This window comes from Eurosta solidaginis, chromosome 3, assembly GCF_040869045.1.
Source record: "Eurosta solidaginis isolate ZX-2024a chromosome 3, ASM4086904v1, whole genome shotgun sequence".
NCBI lineage: Eukaryota > Metazoa > Arthropoda > Insecta > Diptera > Tephritidae > Eurosta > Eurosta solidaginis.
In genome coordinates this window covers 225,487,435-225,509,997 of record NC_090321.1, presented here as the reverse complement: position 1 = coordinate 225,509,997, position 22,563 = coordinate 225,487,435, and the positions used below count along the sequence as shown (strand labels likewise).

Here is a 22,563-nt window from a genome sequence, read left to right as displayed (position 1 = left end):
GGGGTTGACAATTGGGTTGGAGAAGCTATATATTGCGCTGGCAACCTGAGAGGGTTGCCTATTACGACAGGCATACCTACCGCGGGTATATTCTAACCCCTAACCCGCTGCCTTTCCTGAATACTCGTTGAATATTGACGGCAGCTTTGGCAATGGTAGTGCGTTGAGGTCAAAGATTAAGAGCAGATACCTTGCCAGGCCTTCTGAATTTTGCCTACCCCTCGCAGTCCCGCAATGCCTTTGCCGCCTCTCAATGCCTCTCAGTCTCAACATAGCGACCTAGTAGTAGGGGCAGTGACTTTTTATTTTTGAAAACCAATGTAGAAGAGTAAAAGTTTGATGTTTGGGAGCATTATTAAGCGGCAACTTACTTGGTTTCCTTTATTGCAGCATGATTGTTTCAGCAGATGCCTTAGCACTGCCTGTCCAAATTTTCTTCAGGTCCATTGCCCATGGCATTGAGATTCTATATAACTCCATATCGAAGTATTCTTCCCAAGGTATTTCGTCAAAAACTCCCCATATCTGCAGAATATACACAAGTCAGTTTAAGATAAAGCCAGAATTGATCCTAAACGAATCTGTTCACTAAGTGCTCCTCAGATTAGTTTATACTTTATAGATATTTTGGGTGATCTTTTATTTAACTTCATGGACCAGAAAATATCCGACTGCGTCCATAATTTTTATTTCTGTTCCGCTCCCTTTTCCTTTTCACTTTTCATTCGCTTTCCTGACTTTGTTTTCATCGTCTTGATTTCGGTCTTTTCGTTCCCCTCCTTCTATCTTTCAGGCATCCGCTTCCTTCTTTTTTCTTCTTCAACTTTCTCCTTCCTTTTCTATTCCCCTTTAACCTCCCATCCACTTCCTTCCTGTTAAGTACATATACCCAAAGCGCTCCTTAACCACTGTGTGCCATGTGCTAGCTACATATATATTAAGCTCACAGTTGGATATATAATTTTATGCTTTTACTAAACTTAAGCTCCTATATATTTTAATATTAGCTTTCACTTCTATAATCAATAAAAAAAAATTGGGCCCACAATGAAATGCTATCTGAATTCAGTGACAAAAACACGTTCCAAATGACTCCCAACAGGGCTCATTATAATCGATACAAAATAACACAGCAGCCCGAAAGCCAATTAAGAAAGAGAAAGAAACCTGTTTTCTTATATTCAGCTAAATCTTTAATTAGTAGCCTTCTTTTATATGACACCTTCCACATGTTTCATCTTCTTATTTTGCTGTTACTTATATGACACATATGACTCTTGTTTTTATATTTTTGTATACCTTTCATAAAACTGAAATGGTATATTAACTTCGTCACAATCTCAAATTTGTAATTCCTTAAAGTAAAATAGATAGACCGACCAATGAAGAGCTGAGTTAATTTAGCCATGTCCGTCTGTGGGTCTTTCTGTTTGTATGCAAACTAGTCCCTCAATTTTTATACTCAGCTGAGCAGAGCTCACAGAGTATATTAATTTTGCTCGCATAACGGTACCCCGTAACGACATAAACTAATCGAGATAGATATAGACTTCTATATATCAAAATGATCTGGGCGAAAGAAGAAATTCATTTAGCCATGTCCGTCCGCCCGTCCGTAAACACGATAACTTGAGTAAGTTTTGAGTTATCTTAATGAAATTTGGTATATAGGTTGCTGGGTACTCATCTCAAATCGCTATTTAAAATGAACGAAATCGGACTATAACCACGCCCACTTTTTCGATATCGAAAATCTCGAAAAACCGAAAAAGTGCGATAGTGCATTACCGAAGACGGATAAAGCGATTAAACTTGGTAGGTGGGTTGACCTTATGACGCAGAATTGTAAATTAGTAAAATTTTGGACAATGGGCGTCGCACCGCCCACTTTTAAAAGAAGGTAATTTAAAAGTTTTGCAAACCGTAATATAGCAGTCGTTTAAGATATCATGATGAAATTTGGCAGGAACGTTAATCCTATTACTATATGTGTTCTAAGTAAAAATTAGCAACAAAGGATGACAAACACGCCCACTTTTAAAAAAAAAATTTTTTTAAGTCAAATTTTAACAAAAAATTTAATATCTTTACAGCATATAAGTAAATTGTGTCAGCATCCAACTCCAGTAATTATATGGTGCAACAAAATACAAAAATAAACGACAATTTCGAAATGGGCGTGGCTCCGCCCTTTTTCATTTAATTTATCTAGGATACTTTTAATGCCATAAGTCGAACAATAATTCACCAATCCTTGTGAAATTTGGTAGGGGCTTAGATTCTAGGACGATAACTGTTTTCAGTGAAAAAGGGCGAAATCGGTTAAGGTCACGCCCATTTTTTATACACAGTCGACCGTCTGTCCTTCCGCTCGGCCTCTAACACGATAACTTGAGCAAAAAATCTATATATCTTTACTAAACTCAGTTCACGTACTTATCTGAACTCACTTTTTATTGGTGTAAAAAATGGCCGAAATCCGACTATGACCACGCCCACTTTTTCGATATCGAAAGTTACGAAAAATTTAAAAAATGCCATAATTCTATACCAAATACGAAGAAAGGGATGAAAAATGGTAATTGGATTGGTTTATTGACGCAAAATATAACTTTAGAAAAAAACTTTGCAAAATTGGTGTGACACCTACCATATTAAGTAGAAGAAAAAGAAAAAGTCCTGCAGGGCGAACTCAACAGCCTTTGGAATCTCGGCAGGAATACTGTTCGTGGTATTACGTATATAAATAAATTAGCGGTACCCGACAGATTATGTTCTGGGTCACCCTGGTCCACATTTTGGTCGATATCTCGAAAACGCCTTCACATATACAACTACCACCACTCCCTTTTAAAATTCTTATTAATACCTTTCATTTGATACCCATATCGTACAAACAAATTCTAGAGTCACCCCTGGTCCACCTTTATAACGATCACCCTTATCGCGAAGTTCACGCGGAAAAGTGTTCGCCTTCACTTCTTTTGTTCGGGTGAACTTTTTCCGCCTATCGGCAATTTCGGGCGAACAAAAGTTCACTTCGAAACAGCTGATGTGAATTAGTAGTGAACAAGTAATTTACTTACAATTGTGTAAATTTTGTAACCAAGCATATATTTCCTTAAAATACAACAAAAATTTAAATAAAAAATTTATAAAATAATAATTAGTATTGCACTTCTGTTGGTATTGATTGAGCGCGAGGAGAATATAAAAGTCAAAGCGATTCGGAGGCAATTAAGGGACAGTTCTAACCCTTTGGAGCTAAATGATTCACTGTAAGCTAAAAATTACTATTTTCTGCGCATTTGAATAACAAGTTAATTTTTTTCTATTAGCTTTCGCCAATATTACAGGCTAAACAATCCGGCATTCTAATATTTGCTAGATATTCTTACCAACTCCTTGCCACCATTGAAGCAAAAATTTGGAGTTCCACCAATTGTAAAGTTGAGTACTTGTCTTTGTTAGGCGTTGGAAAGGACCATGAAGTGGGTCTTAGCCAATCTTGCTTCAGTGAGGTGCTCAACATTTTGGAACCGTGGCTTTGTCCACAATGGATAACTTGGCCGACTGATACGTTGTCATAAAAAATAGAATTTACATACTAAGCAATACAGAAATTTCAATTTTTTCCACTCAGCTTCCGATTGTGCATTATTTATTGATTTATTTCTAATAATAAAAGTACATATAATTATAAGAGTATCAAATTTCAAAACAAAAAATTACTTAAATTTTGTTTTCCTCTCGTTCGCCTGTAAAATATAAGTGAACAAATTTGCGTTTCCCCGCTGTTCATTTCGCCCGAACAAAGAGTTGCCGATAAGGTGAAATCTTTTTCGAACACGAAAAATTGTTTCGGCATCCTCTGCGATAGGGTGAATAAAAACTGTGAATATATTCGGGTGAAAATAAAACTCGCGATAAGGCTGGATATCTCGAAAAGGCTTCCACCTATAGAACTAAGGCCCACGACCTATTAAAATACTCATTAACACCTTTCATTTGATACACATAACGTACAAACAAATTCTAGAGTCACCCCTGTTCCACCTTTATAGCGATATCTCGAAAAGGCGTCCACCTATAGAACTAAGACCCACTGCCTTTTAAAATACTCATTAACACTTTTCATTTGATACGCATATCGTACAAACCAATTCTAGAGTCACCCCTGGTCCACCTTTATGACGATATCTCGAAAAGGCGTCCACATATAGAACTAAGGCCCACGCCCTATTAAAATACTCATTAACACCTTTCATTTGATACACATAACGTACAAACAAATTCTAGAGTCACCCCTGTTCCACCTTTATAGCGATATCTCGAAAAGGCGTCCACCTATAGAACTAAGACCCACTCCCTTTTAAAATATTCATTAACACTTTTCATTTGATACGCATATCGTACAAACAAATTCTAGAGTCACCCCTGGTCCACCTTTATGACGATATCTCGAGAAGGCGTCCACCTATAGAACTAAGCCCACGCCCTTTTAAAATACTCATTAACACCTTTCATTTGATACACATAACGTACAAACAAATTCTAGAGTCACCCCTGTTCCACCTTTATAGCGATATCTCGAAAAGGCGTCCACCTATAGGACTAAGACCCACTCCCTTTTAAAATACTCATTAACACTTTTTATTTGATACGCATATCGTACAAACAAATTCTAGAGTCACCCCTGGTCCACCTTTATGACGATATCTCGAGAAGGCGTCCACCCTTTTAAAATACTCATTAACACCTTTCATTTGACACACATATCGTACAAACAAATTCTAGAGTCCGTCGTGGTCCACCTTTATGGCGATATCCCTAAATGGTGTCCACCCATAGAACTATGGCCTACTTCCTCTTAAAATACTCTTTAGTACCTTCTATTTGATACACATGTCATACAAACACATCCCAGGGTTACCCTAGGCTCATTTTCCTACGTGGTGGTTTTCCCTTATTTTGTCTCCATAGCTCTCAGCTGAGTATGTAATGTTCGGTTACACCCGAACTTAGCCTTCCTTACTTGTTTATTTTATATTTATCTTAAAAATCGCTAAGGTACGTACATCTGTTCACTATATATTTCATATCATATACAGCCCATTATTTGGATATTACGAATGGGATAAGATTATTTTTCAGCCCCATTCATGGAAGGTATGAAGTCTTCGGCACAGCCTTGCTTGTTTTTTATTGATAGCTTGATATTAATATGTGAACAGCAGCGAAAAATAAAATAATAGTGGCAATATTTATTGAATTTCGTCAATTAATCCTTTTCTCGTTTGATAATTTAAAAAAATCTTTTATCAATTTTGCAACTGAAACAATGGAAACAATGAATTCGCCTTCGTGCAAGTTATAGGTATTTCAAAATTCGCATTAATTTTTGAGAGTAATTTTTCCAATATAAAGTGTGAAACATTTCTCAGACTAAAATTGATTGGACTGCAAAGCTACATGCTCAAAAAAATCGAATTTTTCGAAAACGGGGTTAAGATCAGGAGCCGTATTGTGTTATACGATCCGTGATTGAAATCAATTTTTTAAATCGCAATCTTTTAACAGTTTCTGATTTATCGTTTGAGTGAAATTTCTTTTCGATACGTGACCATGAAATAGATACCCAGTCCTGGGACAGATTCAGTAACTGTGAATTTTAAAATGTACACTTTTTTCTTCTTAGAATTTGTATCAAAACTCACACTTACTGAATACAGCTCCTGCACAACGAAAATAACAAAATCTTTTAATGTACATACATACATATGTATATCAAAAAAATTTATAAGAAAAAATTTTGTTTAGTGAATATCAAAATCGATATAAAAAAAATTTAGTAGTTCATTTGGCAAGCACTCCGAGAGTATTTCTGCCATGAAGAACTTCTCAGTTAAAACTCATCTGCCTTTCAGATGTCGTTCGGAGTCGGCGTAAAACACGTAGGTTCCGTCCCGCTAATTTTTAGGAAAAATGTAAAGGAGCACAGCGCAAATTTGAAGGAAAGCTCAACCTAAAATCTCTAATGTAGGGACTCACTGCATGCGGGAGGTCTTGACCAAGATTATGTTACAACATCCAGGTGAGCCAGAGTTGCGCGCGGCTCCGTAAGAGTATGATTTCCGCTTTTGCAAAAATTGGGTATGGGTATTGTCTCGCCACTGTCAGCAGGAGAGATGTTGCAAAGTAGCTGAACGCCTCACCGGTAAGGTGTTTTGTAATACACATGGATACTCCACCAAGACCTACTGATTTTAATCTTCTCAATAGCTCCTTTAACCTCTGTCGTATTTTCAAAGGAGAAAACATCGAAAGCCTCAAATTCTGTGTGGGATTTTAGCCAGCACTAAAACTCCTATTGTCTAAGTACCATTTCCCATGATACTACCTTCAAGTTTTTCATCGAGAGGTGGATTGCGCACTAGGCTCTACGTCCGTTGGGGTCACGTTGCAGTACTTTTTCACTCGCACGGCGTTTACTCCCAATCTTGCTACCTGTGTGTGTATGTTTATTACGCATTAATGTATAAAATAACTATATACATTTGCGTTCCTACGGTACTTCTTCATTGCAATGGTATTGACCATTCGTGTGTCGCTTTAATTCAGACTCACTTGCACCGTAGGGATGTGCGTTCGGGCAGTTGAAAAGGCTTTGTCTCCAACCCATGTTTTCGCTGCTTTAGGTCTCTCTTATTGAAGAGAGCCATCAACTTGTTCTTGCATTGAAGGGCTTACATTTTGAATTTTTTTGTTTAAGTACTTGTTTATTTATTGTTTGTTCCCTCAATACTTTGCGAGTGTGCTACCCTTCCAATGTCGGTAGTTGCAACGGTGTAAGAGGCATTGTCTCCAATCCGTGCCCAGACAATCACTATATTTCCTTTCAATATGTCCAGCGACCCTTTTTCGAATTATTCCATCGCATCTGCCAGTTTCGCAAACTAATTTATAGTCAAGCCTGACACGTCATATTTTATATGCAGGTCACTAAAGTTGTGGAGTTCTTCGCTGATGTGGAAAATATTTGGCAAATTATCACAATTAACTGGCCCTCGGGTGAGGGTATCACCATTTACGGTGCTTAACATTGCCTTCTTCTTCATGTAGCGATACGGAGATTGTAGTTATGGAAGGAAACCGCGTGAGTGAAAAACGCCCACTTGGAATTCGGAGCGGTCAACAGTGGATTCTTGACCTTTTATCGATAATAGTGGGGGCCACAAATGGTTTGAAAAAAATAAAATATGCAGAGTCGTGGTATATTGGGAGCTAGCCCAGTACACCCTGTCCAATACAAACACGTTTCTATGTTTAAAACCATTAGCAGAATGGGATGTATAAAATTTTCAGTTGCAGTAACTTCGAGCATTATCTGATTGTTTGTGGTAATATGAAATTAGCTTTTTCAAGGAATTTAAAATAAGTAATGATGGGATATGGTTTTGGTTAAGGGGAGCTAGGAACAACATTTGTCTGCTCATAATTTTATAAAAGCTCAAAATTTTATATTAGCGAGACAGGCTCACATTGCTAATTAATTACATTTATATAGCTAATAAAGTTAAAACATTGGAATGGACAAAAATAAGACTTACCTACTTTCTATTATACATCCCGCAGGTAACTTATTCATTTGATTAACAAATAGTTTCACGACTTACAATGTCTTCAAGCATTAAATTAGTTTTCTTCACATGAATGTAATAAATGTGTTAGGGTGTCTATTCTATTAGGACTTTTTATGGTTTTCAGTGAAGCAGTCCAACAAGCAGGAAGTGGCCATCCATGGACCGTAGTAATATTATATGCTATGCCAATGAGAAAAGTACGTGAAACCCAGTGGGGTAACAATAGGGTGACAGGGCTGGCAAAATGCTACGGGCCCCCAATCCAAAAGGGCCCCAACCCAAAAGGGCACCGGGCCATGAGGCCGCGAGCTCAAAAATATTTTTTTACATTACTAGAGGACCCGGCAGACGTTGTCCTGCCCTAAATTTGGCCAATCTGCATACATTTTAATAAGCTTTTTCCGTCTGACTCTGCCCTCCCCCCTCTTCACTTTTTCCTAATCCTTTTATTCAGTCCTCCCTCCATCTTTTTCGCTTCACCTATCTCTATCTTCGTCTCATTCTGTCTCTTTCTCAATCTCCTTCTCTCTTTTCTTTTCTCTCAATTTATTCTCATTCTTCTGCATCCCTTATTGCCTGTTCCAGAAGGTGGTATGTATTTTATTCCAGTCCCAGTCCTAGTCCTAATCCCAGTCCCAGTCCGTCTCTTGATAATATATTACTCTGTACTAAAGCACTCATCAACAGCTTTCATTTGATATCAATATTCTATAAACAAATTCTAGGGGTACCCGGATCCACTTTTTGGCCTATAGCTCGAGACCCTAGTCACCCAGGGGTATGAAAATTACCCTTTACTAAAGCACTCAACAGCTTTCATTTGATATTCATATTCTATACACACATTCTAGGGGTACCCAGGTCCACGTTTTGGTCTATATCTCGAGACCCTAGTAACCCAGTGGTATGAAAATTACCCTCTACTAAAGTACTTATCAACAGCTTTCATTTGATATCCATATTCTATAAACACGCTCCAGGGGTACCCGGGTCCATGTTTTGGCCTATATCTCGAGACCCTAGTCACCCATTCACCTATCCTATATTTCAATTTAGATCAAACTACACACGGGGTGCAAAGCAAATTCAAAATCGGTTTAGTAGTTTAAGAGTCCATTGGCCTCAATTGTGTGACACGTGTTTTTATATATTAAGAAAACTAAAGACAATAATACCATTTCAAGTTAATCGTTAAGAATTTCAACCAAACTAAACAAAAAATGTTGATTAATTTCTAGAGATGTACACGTCACACGTGAGAGAGATTATTGATTTTTTTTAAACAATTCAACAAATTTATAATTTTATTGGGCATAGTATCAAAAAATGGAATATTTTATGGATTTCTATATCTAATAAAGAAAGTGTGTCTTCCAATTCAATAACATTAAAAACATTAAACCCTACTAGATGGGCAGGACATTATGATGGCGTTTTTGCTTTAAAAGTTCGGTTTGTTGAAATCCAGAAAGCGCTAACGAAAACATTCTGTTAAATTGCAAATCAGATGAAAGAAATTAAGTTGTTTCACTCAAAAAGAAGATCGAAAACTATAATTTTGTTATTTTATTGGTTTTCCATTGCAAGATCCTACTTACTATTGATGCAGCCTCTAAAGGACTTCAGTCTAAAGCCACAGATCTTTCAAATGCTTTAAAACGTTTGAAAATTTGTCTATAAGAATTGAAAAGGTATCGACATGAAATTGAAAATTTATAAATCGAAGCGAATAGTGTAGCAGAAAAATGGTTCATCGCCCCTGAATTTTCTAAAACTCGCCAGAGGATGGTAAAACGCCCTTATGATGAGCTTTGCGAAGGTGAGCGTCTCCAAGATCCAGAAAGTTTGTTCAAAGTGAACATATTTTAACGAGTATTGGACGTCATTATAAACCAACTAAAATCGCGTTTCCTTCCAATTAATGGAATTGCTTAAAATTCCAGTGTCTTGCAGCCTTCCACTTAAAGTTTTAAATGACACTGGTATATTTAAAAAAAAGCCCTAGAATTTGTTGAGATATATATAAAAAAAGACATATCTGAATCATTTGCCAGAGAAATTCTCAGTTTTCGATCCACTTTCAGAGAAGAAATAGATAAATCGTCGTGTGATAGAGACCTTGCTGATTTATTAATAATAAAAAATCATTTTATGTCTGGCAGCTATCTTATATTATGCACTGCATTACTGTTATTTCTTATAATGCCATTATTACAAGACCATTCTCTCTTGCCTAACAGAAGAGGTCTATGGCCATTAGTGGGACATATACAACGCGTAATTGAGTACGCTGAAAATCCCGAAGTTTATTAAACAACAACAGGCAACTGCAGTTTCACCGTGTGATTCACGATTCGAATCTCGGTGAAACCTTTGATAACATTACGAAATTGGCTGATGATGATTACGTTGGCGGTTTTGGAAATCGTACCATCGCAATATGCCAGTAAATGTTTCTTTCTTTCTTTTCAGTTTCTCTTAGAAAAAAAACATAATAATTGAATATTCAATTATTATAAGCCGGTGTTAAGCTCATGAATTCTTAATAACAACGTAACAGTTTTTATTGATAAGGCTCCATCAAAAGATGAAAAAAGAAAAGTTCCCTAGATGGTATAGTTATGCCACTGGTGATACCGCCGTAAAGTTTACGTTTTTTTTATTGCAAAAGTCACTGTTATAATTAAGATAAGATATTAAAAAATAGGTACATGAAAACGTGAACACTCTTGTTATTGATATAAGAGAAAAATTACAAAAATTACACAATGCGATGGTTACTAGAACAGGTTTCTGAATTTCACTCCTTTATCAGTTAGCTTTTCGGGAACTGAGAATTGAACTCGAAATATCCAACATTCATACTTCATACTGGTGTTACGGCAGAGGCGTCTATCCACTCAACTGATGAATACCCCGATGCACGCTTTGTAAATCGTCTATGAGCATTGTCTTTTGTGTGTTCCTTTTATACACAATTTGTTACATACTACGTATAATATATGTTTTTTTAATCCAAATTGTGTGGAATATTTACAGGCGCGCTGCAAGAGCTTATTAGCATTGGATTTTTAGCAGTGCTTTGTAAGCAATGATTCCGCTTTATAACAATATCATTATGTATATTTTATTAGCGAGACAGGCTCACATTGCTTTATGCAATTGTTTTTGTTATTGATATTAAAGAAATATTGCTAAACTTACTCAGGACTATGGTTAGTAGGACATGTTTCTTCATTGAAATTCTTAACGAAAATAGAATTTATTAACATCTTTTGTTGTAATGTAAAACATGACATCAAATCGACATTTCTGCTGTATTTAAAGTAAGTGAAACACGTTAACTAAGCACTATTCTACGAAAACTTATAATTTTTGACCTACATTGCAACCAACATGAATAAATATTGGATTTACATTCTTTGTCATCCGATCGTAATGATCAGGAGCCAAATAAACAATTTTACACTTTAATGAAACAACAATTATTTGAGCCGCCAGATAGATACCTGGTTGAAGTTGTAAGCTAGATAATTTGTATAGTTTCTTGTCTTCAGTTTGGACATGCCATCTTTGATAATACGACATTTTCAAAAATAGATTTTCCCCTTGTCCTTATGTTGAAACATAACAGCGGCAGATGTCTATTACAATTTATATGTACAAAAATATCATAAACTTTGCTTCTGAAGTCTGTCAATGGTCCAGAGCGTTCCCGTGGGAATTGAAAGTAATATGGAGCTAGAAAACTCACACTATAACGGCTATTGGCATTTTTTGTTCATTGTGACGACATCTGGCACTGAGAGGAATGGAATGAAGACTTGGAAGAGCTATGTAGATTCCAATTTTCACTCACAACTCAAAAATTGAAATAAGAACTAATATTTGATACACACCGAAAGCAGTGAAACGTATCATGATAAATGGAGTAAAAAAGTTGAAAAAATTTTCCGCGGGAGGAGTTCAAAACATATGAAAAACTTATTTTCGGCACCCTGTAAAAGCAGCGCTGGCCACGCTGAGATGGTTCTCTGAGCTTTAAACAAACTTTAATCGTAGCTCAGTTCGAAGCGTTTTTTCGTTTCGTCTAGTATAACCTAGTTAATTAGGCTAATTAATGTGATATTTAGTTAGTATCAAGGAAAGACTAATTTCCAGACAGCGTAATCATTCTGCATGAATTCTTTTAAAGTTTTGCTATATTTTAATATCATAGTTAAAAAAATGTAAGACTTTACGAGCAAAAAAAAAAATATATGAAATAATGTGCACCCTAATACAACATGAATATATAGATTTTGTTTAAATTTATTTAAAGATCTATCATGTTTTGAAATTATCCCTAAATAATTAATAAACATAAAGGTATTTATTGAATTAACATATTGCACATATGCATGTATGTATGTACATATTTATGTTTGCAACTATGTAGCTAATGTACAACATTAACGTATCTTCATTAAGATTTAATTATGCAGATGTTAGGAATTCTTTTTGGCACTGACTTAACAAAATACGTACATTTATGTTAATTAGGGTATGAAATTTTAAATTTTTATTAAACGGTTTTATTTAGCTTGACTTGACAGGCCGGCCGTTGTGAACGATAAGCTACAAGCTTCAAATTTGGAATATAGTTCAGAACCCGATGACAATGTAATAATAAGAAAAAAACTCCGATAGGTGGCGCATGGATCGAAATATTTCAAAAAATCGTATTTGTGGTCCGATTGGCTCATATTTGAAACACGTAATACATACATGAATAGGAAGCGATCTGTGAAAAATCGCCGCTAGGTGGCGCAAGGATCGAGATATTAAAAAACTCGTATTTGTGGTCCGATTTGGCTCATATTTGGAAAACATAATGCATACAGTCCGGTAAAAGTGACACCAAAATACTTTGGAGTACAAGGAGGGACAAGCATACGTGGCGCCGAGTCGAGTAAAGTCTTTGGAAGGATTATGTATTGAGGTCTTAGATTGTAACAAATTGTCAGGAAAGAGTCCTTGTAATAATGAGTCACTAAATGAAATAAATAGAATGAGAAATAATAGGCAATTAAATAAAGACTAAAATCTTCAAAATAAAATAATTTAAAAAAGAATGTTTAAGTTAAACAATACTTACACTAAGTAATAATAATACTAAAAGCTCGAAAATAATTAGGTAGGTCCTAGTTACTAGTCATCATACTCCTCATCAATCTAGGGCGTTGATCAGACAATTAAATAAAAGCGTTGGGCGCGTAAAATTAACTTCAATTATTATAACCATTAATTTCTTGTCTTACTTTGCTTTTAGGAGTTCCAACAAAAGTTTTTCCATCTCTTCGATCTCGATGGAAATGGCTACCTGCTGCAGGATCGCTGGATTGAACACTTGAAGGGTCGATTAACGTAAGTAGCACAGTTTCCTTAAATTTTTTGATTATTCTTATGCGGAAGATTCACGTATCACAGGTGCCGTTTTGTAGACGCTGTATCTTTGAAAGTTTTCGAGTTCTAATCTATATAAGCTTGTTTTTCATAAAAGTTCGACCTCAGTTTTTAATGGGAAAGATCTTCAGACTTCAGACTCTCAGACTTCATTTTTGAATGCCCTATATCAGAATTTGTAACAAAAACTTCCACCAAAATATTTTTAACCCAAAGACATTTTTCAGCAAATCATGTGGGAGGGCGTTGTCATCCATGTTCCGAGATAGAATATGTTTTTAACAAAAATCTTCGAACCGAGATAAGATGAGCAGGAGGTTACTTAAAAAGACAAAATGAACTTCACAATCATATTATGATTGCCGATTTTTGACCATTCGTCCAGTCGGCTGAGCGAGAAATGAGTAACTATATTCGCATCGTCATGTTCAATATTAAAGTTAGAAGTCGAGCAATCGATAACATAGGCCTGCAAAAATAGGCTTTTTGTTTGTTTTCGATCAGGAAGTCATTTCCGACGTATTTTTGCGCGCTGAGTTCGAATCCGTCCTCATATTTGGCTCAGCACGTCAGGATTTTCAGATATTCTAGCCTAAATGTGCGAAAAACGCTGTTTATAGCATTTTCTGAGTTTATATTTTAATAATAGGAAACTTTTTTGTGCAAATCTGCTTACAGTATCTTTGAGAACAACTCTTTTCCAATTTTCGCAGAGAGCCGAGCCGGGCCCCTGGGACAGTTCGCGTTTACGTGCCTAAAAAATAAACTCCATCCAGTAAAAAATAACATAACATACATACATTTTTCAATTCACATGGTCAATGTTATTTCATATAAAATAAGATTGGACCACTTATATGAAATGTTAGATTTCATTGTATGATTTACTTACATTAACTTTTTCTAAATATGTACATTTTAAGAGCTTGAATCAGCCAAGGAAAACCTTCCGTGCTTTTTGGTCTGTAAATATGAAAATTACCTATTCAAAACTAATGCTGCGAGCAAGGCTGGACTCCGACGCCAATGTTCCAAGGCTTGTTTGTCAAGCGATTTTGGCTCATAGTAGAACGTAAAAAAATTTTCACACGGGACAATAGACTAAAAGAACGCTCCCCTTTAGCCACACTGACTGGAAGTGTTCAAAATATTCTTAATGCTATGCAGATGTTCGGAAATAGTACTTCCATCTTCAAGTCATGAAATTTGTTCAGAAGTTGATATGGTAGCAGCGAATCACATCCCAAATTTGCTAAGTGGATGGCTTTGAGATGAATGATTTCATCTATTAGATCCGTAGAAATATCGATACCATAAATCGCGCAGAATGCCGCTGCCTTTTCTCTGAGCTCTTCTTCCGTCAGATCCTGATACTTCCACAAAAAACTAAATTTAATCGCAATGTCATTTACGGCTTCGAAACGTCTTGTCATGTTACCAATCAAGCGTCCAAAAGAAGGTAAAAAACTTGCGGTTTGAATTGAGTTTCGGAATCACACTCAGGTGATTCGCCAGGTGATTCATCGAACTGGCGCTTTCTTATCTTCCTTCTTTTCTCTGCGAAGGTATTCACAACTCCTATACTCCCTGCCTGAACCTTACATTCTTAAAGTATGATCGACCATTGATCCCTGAACTTCTTCAACTCATCAATCAGGCTACGCTTCCACGTCCATTTCTAGCTAGATTTCGATGGTTGATTTCGATGGTTGATTACCATCAACACTTTGAGCCAAATGTAGGCTAAGAGGATACACTCAAATTTCCCCATATATGCTTCAATACCTTCCAAATCCGTTACTGTTTCTGAAATCAGATTCAAAAGCTTGATTTCATCAATAGGTTTCAATATTTGGGGAATGTGAGTTGCGAAAGGTTTCACACTATCCACACGAGCAGACCATCGTGTTTGTGACATGTTTGAGAATTTCCCATCTCTGAGGGCTTGCGCTAAAGATATTATAAAATTTCTGCATAATACCGAAAATTCCACATAAATTTAAACTATGGCAGGCACAAGGTGCAAATATTGCCAGGGAGTTATCTCTCAAGATATGACTCTGCGCTCCTTTGTAATGACCGCTCATATTACTGCCATTATCATACCCTTCCCCACGGCAGTCATCCAGTGGAATATTGTGCTTTTTTAGAGTGCTGCGAATTAGCTCAGCGATAGCTTCTCCTGTTTTTGCGTTACAATCGACAAACTCTAAAAAGCGTTCTTGGATTTTCCATTTTCCGGAGTCCTGTCTAATAAAACATAACGCAATATAAAAACAGTCTGCTCAATATGCGCCGAATCAGGGGTTGCATTCACTATTACTGTGTAATACCTGACGGAATTTCTCTCGCTTTCTATCTTTCTAATTACTTGACTTGGACAGATTTCTATGAACTCATTTTGTATTCCATCAGACAAATAATGTGCTTGGAGACGATTCTTTTTCGTTTGAGATTCCCTCACCTTCTCCAAATGTTCATAAAATAGGGGGTCATAATTGCTGATAAGTTCCAAAATACCAAGAAAGTTTCTATTTTTTGGATTTCCGATCAATGAATTATCCCCTCTAAATGCCAATCCTCTTTCTCCAAGAAATAAAACAACATCAAGAATTCTGCGAAGTATCTCTCTCCATCGAGCTTCATTTTTAAGGGTTTCCGCTAAGAGAAAATCCACTGAACTTGCATTTCGAATTCTCATTTCATATTGGCGCCACTCTATATAGCAAGCTTTATGAGTTTGACTATTTTCATGTTCAGGTATTCTGTCAAATCTGATCGGGTATTTTCGGAAATTTTGCGCTTCTTTTGTTGCACTCCAAACGAGCCAATCACACTTTACTTTTTCTCTGTTTTTTTAGAGTAATATGGAGTATGATTTGAAAGAAATGGCGACCACTTAAGTCGTTGGGAAATCGAAATAAAATGTGATTTTAAGCATTTTTGACATACAGACGCTTATAAAATTGTGTCAAAAACGTTTATCTAACTTAAAATCACATTTGATTTCGACTATGACTATGCCCCATAGTATTTGATCGGATGCTTATGATTTTAGTTAAGTGATTTTCAATTTTAAAACAATTTTTTGTAGCAACAGAATATGTATGTATCTATGAAATCCTAGTTAGAGTACTGTCAATACTGCTTTGTCTTGCCCCCAAAAACCTTCTGGGCCCCTAGGAAATTGCCCTGGCTGCCCCCCCTCTCCACGGCCCTGAGTCACATATCATGAGGTCAAGGCCTGCAAGGTTTTTTGTTTCGGATCAGGAAGTCATTTCTGACATATTTCTGCGTGCTGAGCCCGAATCAGTTCTCAGATTTGGTCCAGAACGTTAGGTTTTTAAATATCCTAACCTAAATGTGCGAAAAACGCTGTCTTTAGCATTTTTAGAGTTTATATTTTTATTTAAATTTTTTAGTAGCACTTATATCAATAATAAATACGTGACCCAAAGTGTTAGCGGCCACCTCATGATATGTGACATCGACAACAGACCCCAACTTGAATTGACCATATCTCGGGAAAAAAAATCGAATCGAGGCGTTCGAAAATGGATTTTGTGGGAAAAGAGTTGTTCTCAAAGATACTGTAAGCATATTTGCACAAAAAAATTTCCTATTATTAAATATAAACTCAAAAAATGATAAAACAGCGTTTTTGGCACTTTTAAGTTAGGATATCTCAAAATCCTGACGTGCTGGGCCAAATATGAGGACGGATTCGAACTCAGCATGCAGAAATACTTCAGAAATGATGTCCTGATCCGAAGCAAAAAACCTTGCAGGCCTGTGTAATTTTGAGAGCGAAAGACCGACAGTCAATGTGGTTGACAATTGCAATTGGATCACATTTTTCTACACAATTAAACTTTGCAATTGCGATCTTCAGCTGTCCGCCAAACCGCTTCCGAGTTCTCTCTATATTCCGCATCAAATATTAATTTTATAAACGATCAAGGGCGTGTTTCACAAAACACAAGTTTTAAGACTAGTATGTTTTAGAAACGGTCTTCAGCTGGTATCGTAAAGAATTCTGTAAACCATATTCCCGTTATTTAAGAAAAGGCTGAGAGCAGACAAAACGCTGCTTCAAAATCGAATTCGACAATCATTCAGCTTGACAACCGCCAACCTTCATACAGACAAAAACAAAACTGAAACATTTTATTTTTTTTATACAGTCCTTTGCATCCAACACATACAACGGCTCGGTAAATACAACATGAGTTTACAACATTGTCTTATTAACTGGAAAAATGTTTCTTTGTCTACTTACATATGTATTTTGTGCAAAAACTAACAAGCTCTGCATGTTGTTGAAATGATCAAAAAAGCTTTTAAACCAAAACCCAACAAAAAATTCGACTACCGCCAGACTGCGCAATTTCAACCACATTGACAGTCTGTAATGATGAACAAACCCATGGCTGCTGGCAGATTTGTGAAATAGCTTAACAACTTCGTCCATCATCTCTACCTATCAATGATTGAAGACACTTGGCACCACCAACTTGCTGCGAAACATGTCGTTGGCATAAGGACCATAAATGTTCTGGCAAACTTTTTTCTCGAATACTTCAACGGCCTACCGATCGTGAGTCAAAGCTATGCATAAGGACATATGTAGAAAGAGACCTACATATAAAGCGTGCATTTTGTTTGCGAAAAGAGGATCCTCGCCTTCAACTGCCTAATTAGTACTAGTTTTCTAGACTGCAGTAGTTTTCGTTGGTAATTCTGGTTCCCACATAGAGAAAGCCCTTCATAGTTTCGAGTTTACATCTATTAGTCAGTTGTGCTGCAGCTGCCATGTGCGATTCTTTATTTGAACACAGTCTAGACCGACTTGTTACGCCTCTATATTCAGGTCGGAGAAGGCAGAATAATGTAAGAGCAGCAGAAAAGTGTAGACGATGGGTGCAAGTAAAGACTGGTACAAAACTAGTTCTATCATGGACATGGCTTAGATTAGTAGGTTTATGAAAAATATGCAAATATGTTTGCATGTATGTACAGCGCACGCTCGATAACGTGAACTAATTCAAACCAAGGCAGTTCACGTTAACAAAAGTGTTCACGTTTTGGAATACCCAAAAAGACTAAGTAAATATATTTTTTCACATTTAAATTCACATTTTATTCTTGTTTTCGTTACATGTAAAATTAAGTCATACGATGGTTTTATTTAAAAAAATCAGTAATCTTTTTTTGTATCTTCTGTTTTTCTAGGTCCGCAAGACGTGTTGTTTACGCACTTTAAAATCACTTTGTTTTAATGTCAAGCACAGGGTTTTTTAGAACTCATTTTCATCAGAAAACATAAGACGAAACACTCTTTGCAAAACCAAAACCGCGACTGAAATATTTTACTCCTTACATGCAATTAGGAATAAAATGCCTATTTTATAATTAGCGGATTCCCCAATTCCAGATCAATGTAAACTACATTCAAATAATTGTAACGTTTATTGTTCATGTTATAGAACTTTTTGGGTTTGTTCACGTTTTAGAGTAGTCAATATATCCCGAAGTCTTGGCACACGGTTAGGGTTATTTTCATTCCGAAGGCCGGCAGAAGCTCTCATGTATCATCTAAGGATTTCAGGCCAATCAGACTCTCGTCGTTTCTTCTTAAGACGTTTGAGCGGTTGATTGACCTGTACCTACGGGAAAGGATACCTCGGGGGTTACTGTCGGCTTCACAGCATGCGTACTGCAAGGGCAGATCGACGGAAACGGCTCTCCATTCGATTGTAAAGCAAATAGAGGGGTCCCTAGAACACAAAGAGTATGCTCTGGGTGCCTTTCTAGACATCGAGGGAGCTTTTAACAATGTCTTACCGGGGGCAATCGAAAGAGCTCTGGTGGGTTTAGGAGTCGAGGCGGCTCTGGTTGAATTTATTAGCAAACTTCTATGCGGCAGAATTGTCGCAGCGGAGTGGGGAGGGGCCATAATTAAGAGGAAGGTGTGCAGGGGCACGCCACAGGGGGATGTCCTATCTCCTCTCCTCTGGGTTGTGGTAGTCAACGAGCTTCTTGTGGAGCTGGAAGCCAATGGTTGTCGGGTGGTTGCCTATGCAGATGACCTCGCTATCCTAGTCAGAGGCAAATTTCTGGGCACCCTGCGCGATGTTCTGCAGGGCTACCTGGATACTGTGGCTAGGTGGGCTGAATCATGTGGATTGGCGGTCAACCCGGGAAAAACGGAATTGGTCCTTTTCACAAGGAGATATAAGATGCCCGATTTCAGGACTCCCTCGATTGGAGGGGTACCGTTGGTACTTTCTGATAGGGTTAAATATTTGGGGATTGTTTTGGACAAGAAACTGTCCTGGATACCCAATGTGCAAGATCGGGTCTTTTGTCAAGAGCTAAATTTAAGCCGCAAGTTTAAGTTGGCTGATCACTGCAGTGTATTCCAAGCGGAAATTGCTGCGATTAAGAATGCGGTGGATGGAATGCTATCCAGTGCTACCACGGTTAGGGAATTTAACATCTACTCTGATAGCCAAGCGGCTATCAAGGCCTTGAGCTCAACTACAGTGCGATCGAGGGTGGTCTGGGAGTGCCTGACCTCGCTTGCGATTGCATCGAATTATTTTACAATTAAGATTATCTGGGTCCCGGGCCATAGTGATATCCCGGGTAACTGTCAAGCGGATCTCTTAGCCCGCATCGGTACAACTGAACCGGATGAAGATGGCTGTAGGGATTTCGGGATCCCGCTGGCCACCTGTGGATTGCTCCTCCATAGCTGGGCCTCGAATCAGCTCAGCAAACGTTGGGCGGATACCACGTCTTGCAGGGTAGCAAGATCTTTCTGGCCAAAAGTGGATGGCAGGAGGTCTGCTGAAATAATTGGGTTCACTAAGGCTCAACTATCAATGGTCATTGGGGTTTTGACAAGGCACTGTCCCATGGGTATCCATGCGGTACGTCTCAATATACTGGAAACTCCATCCTGCTGCAGCTGTATGGAGGATGATGAGGTGGAATCACCAAATCACTTTATGCTTGATTGTCCAGCTTTTGACAGAACTAGGCGAAAGTACTTCGGTCGCGACTCACTTGGATCTCCCGAGGATATATCCAAAGTTGAGATCGGTATCATTCGGAGCTTTATCGTTGCCACCCTACGATTCTCTAAGTAGCTAGATCTAAGTCACCGTTATTTTTGGTGTATGTGGTATCACAACGGACCTTCGTGTTGTCCAAGTGAGCTATCCTTATCAGGGCAGCTACCACCTAACCTATCCTAGAGTAGTCAATGCACAAAAATGCCCGTTCACGTTTTGTGGTGTTCACGCTTTAGAGCGTTCACGTTATCGAGCGTGCGCTGTATATGATTTTTCTTTCCGCCACACTTTTTGCAACAAAAAAAAACTATGCATGCCGCGCGGTTTCCACCTACTTCAACAGCTATGAACAAGAGTTTCTTTGACATATAACATGCGCCATAGGCATCTCATTTCACATCGTAATTTGCATGCTGCCATATGAGTTTTGTACTTTTTTATCAACAAAGTTTAGCCTATAATCCGCTAGACTTCACAACCTTAAAGTTTTTTAACAGCACTCTTGGCTATATACTTCATGGAAAATCCCCTCCTTTATACTTACAAAAACGTAAAACGAACATCATTGTGAATCAAACTAACTGTGATATCTTATCCGTCAACTGCCTGACGGGATGTTCAATATGGCTACTTTTTAGCGTTTTAACAAGGTGTTCAATATAGTGGGACATAGGGCCGGCTATCTTCAGCGGGTGATAGAAAGAGATACAGAATGAGACAGCGATAGTCAATTACAAATCCGGTGATCCAATCACTTTGGAAATTTGACGTCTATGCAGAAGATATCACACATAGTTTGATTCACAATGACGAACATATCGAATCAACAAGCCATAAAATAGTCTAACAATAAACAATCTTTGATATTCAAGCAAGAGTCAAATAATCTTGGGGAAATCCGCTGGCTCAGTAAATAACCGAATCGTCTTTCTGGGCAGTAAACAACTAATTATAACTATAACAAGACTGATTTGGACGGCCTTTTAGCATTTATTAGAATCTCACAGAACTTTGAGGTATCCATTGTAGACAGCAGTCTTTGGGAAACAGGGAATCCACGTAATGACCCTGACTCAGAGGTCTAGTTCATGTTCGAAAAAGCGAGAGCTGGTATCTATGATCCGAACTTCAATAAATCGATACTAGTCAGAAATCCATCCAATAGAAGTTTGAGGTGGAAAATGGCTGCGGAGAGGCTCACCCTCGAGGAGTATCCTCATTATATCAGACAGCCTTGCGTGTCTTGTAGTCTTACACAACTACTTCTTAGCTAGTGGATGAATGCATTGGAGTCCTAAATAGTCTGGGAGCCAAACCCAAGATTTTGTTTTAATGGGTTCCTGGGGATCAAAGGCATGCACAGGCAGATTACCTAGCCAAGAAGGGTGCATTCTATGGTCGAGCCTTTCTGTGAAGATACAAAGGCACACACTAGGAAAACCATAACCCCCAGCGGGTTAGGGGCCTTAGAATATACCCGCGGTAGGTATGCCTGTCGTAAGAGGCGACTAAAATACCAAATTGATTCAAAGGGTTGTGTAGCGCAACCGTCTCAAGGGGTTTCCAGCACAATATATAGCTTCTCCAACCCAATTGTCAGCCTCACCTACCCGTGGCGAATCCTGTTTCATTAACAGCCGAGGCTCTGGCGACCCCGAACTCCTGACGGATCTAGGGTGCGGGAGGGCAGGATGGCCTAGAAGGTCTCATGTGGCCATACCAAATCGTTCCCGAGATGGTCGGGCTAGTACCTTTATGGTGCTTGTTACCGGGACATGCCGGATCTGCATCCGGCAAAGGACCATCCACATCGATAACACTCCTCAAGGCCTTCGAAAGTGTCCTTATCGCTACAACAACATTAACAACGACTGGAGAACTATAAATAACTGGGGAAACAAAGCAGCTCAGACAATACTGTATTGAATGCTTATGGTCAAAATAGGTTAAATGGTTAATATTCCCAGCAACAATACCATCAGCCAAACTCATGCATTTAGGCAGGATCTCCTAAGAATCTGCTGCTCCTGTAAAGGTATAGATTGAGAGGCTTTGTTTGCGAACTTCCCACACTCATCTCTCAAAGACATTTCTGTTCATTATGAAAGTCTCGGTTTGTACCGAGTACTGTGGATGCGTCCAATCAGATGCTACCTAATTAGTCTTCACTTAGTACCTGCTTTTAATTGCAGTTCTGGATATCGGTAGGAAGAGCTGTGAATAAACTCATCCTGACAGCATCTGCTTTGCGGGTACACGGCATCGTCGCAGCTTCGATGCAATATCGCAGTAATCGATACTTTATCCACGAGTGCTTTCTTCCCATGTTTTGGTTTAATGAGTAAGCGCGTTTTTTCCAAACAATACGGGGCCTTCTGGATTTTCCTTTAGGACGA

General features: G+C 38.0%; 1 protein-coding gene across 9 annotated transcripts in view; it reads left to right on the top strand.

Annotated features, from left to right (window-relative positions):
* The window catches only part of Nox (NADPH oxidase), a 69,729-nt gene that overhangs the window by 22,328 nt on the left and 24,838 nt on the right, over positions 1-22,563 (top strand). For all 9 annotated transcript variants that reach the window (XM_067775319.1, XM_067775316.1, XM_067775318.1 and 6 more), the window contains one exon: positions 12,955-13,049. In XM_067775319.1, coding sequence (XP_067631420.1) covers positions 12,955-13,049 — 95 coding nt within the window. The remainder of the gene's footprint in view (positions 1-12,954; positions 13,050-22,563) is intronic.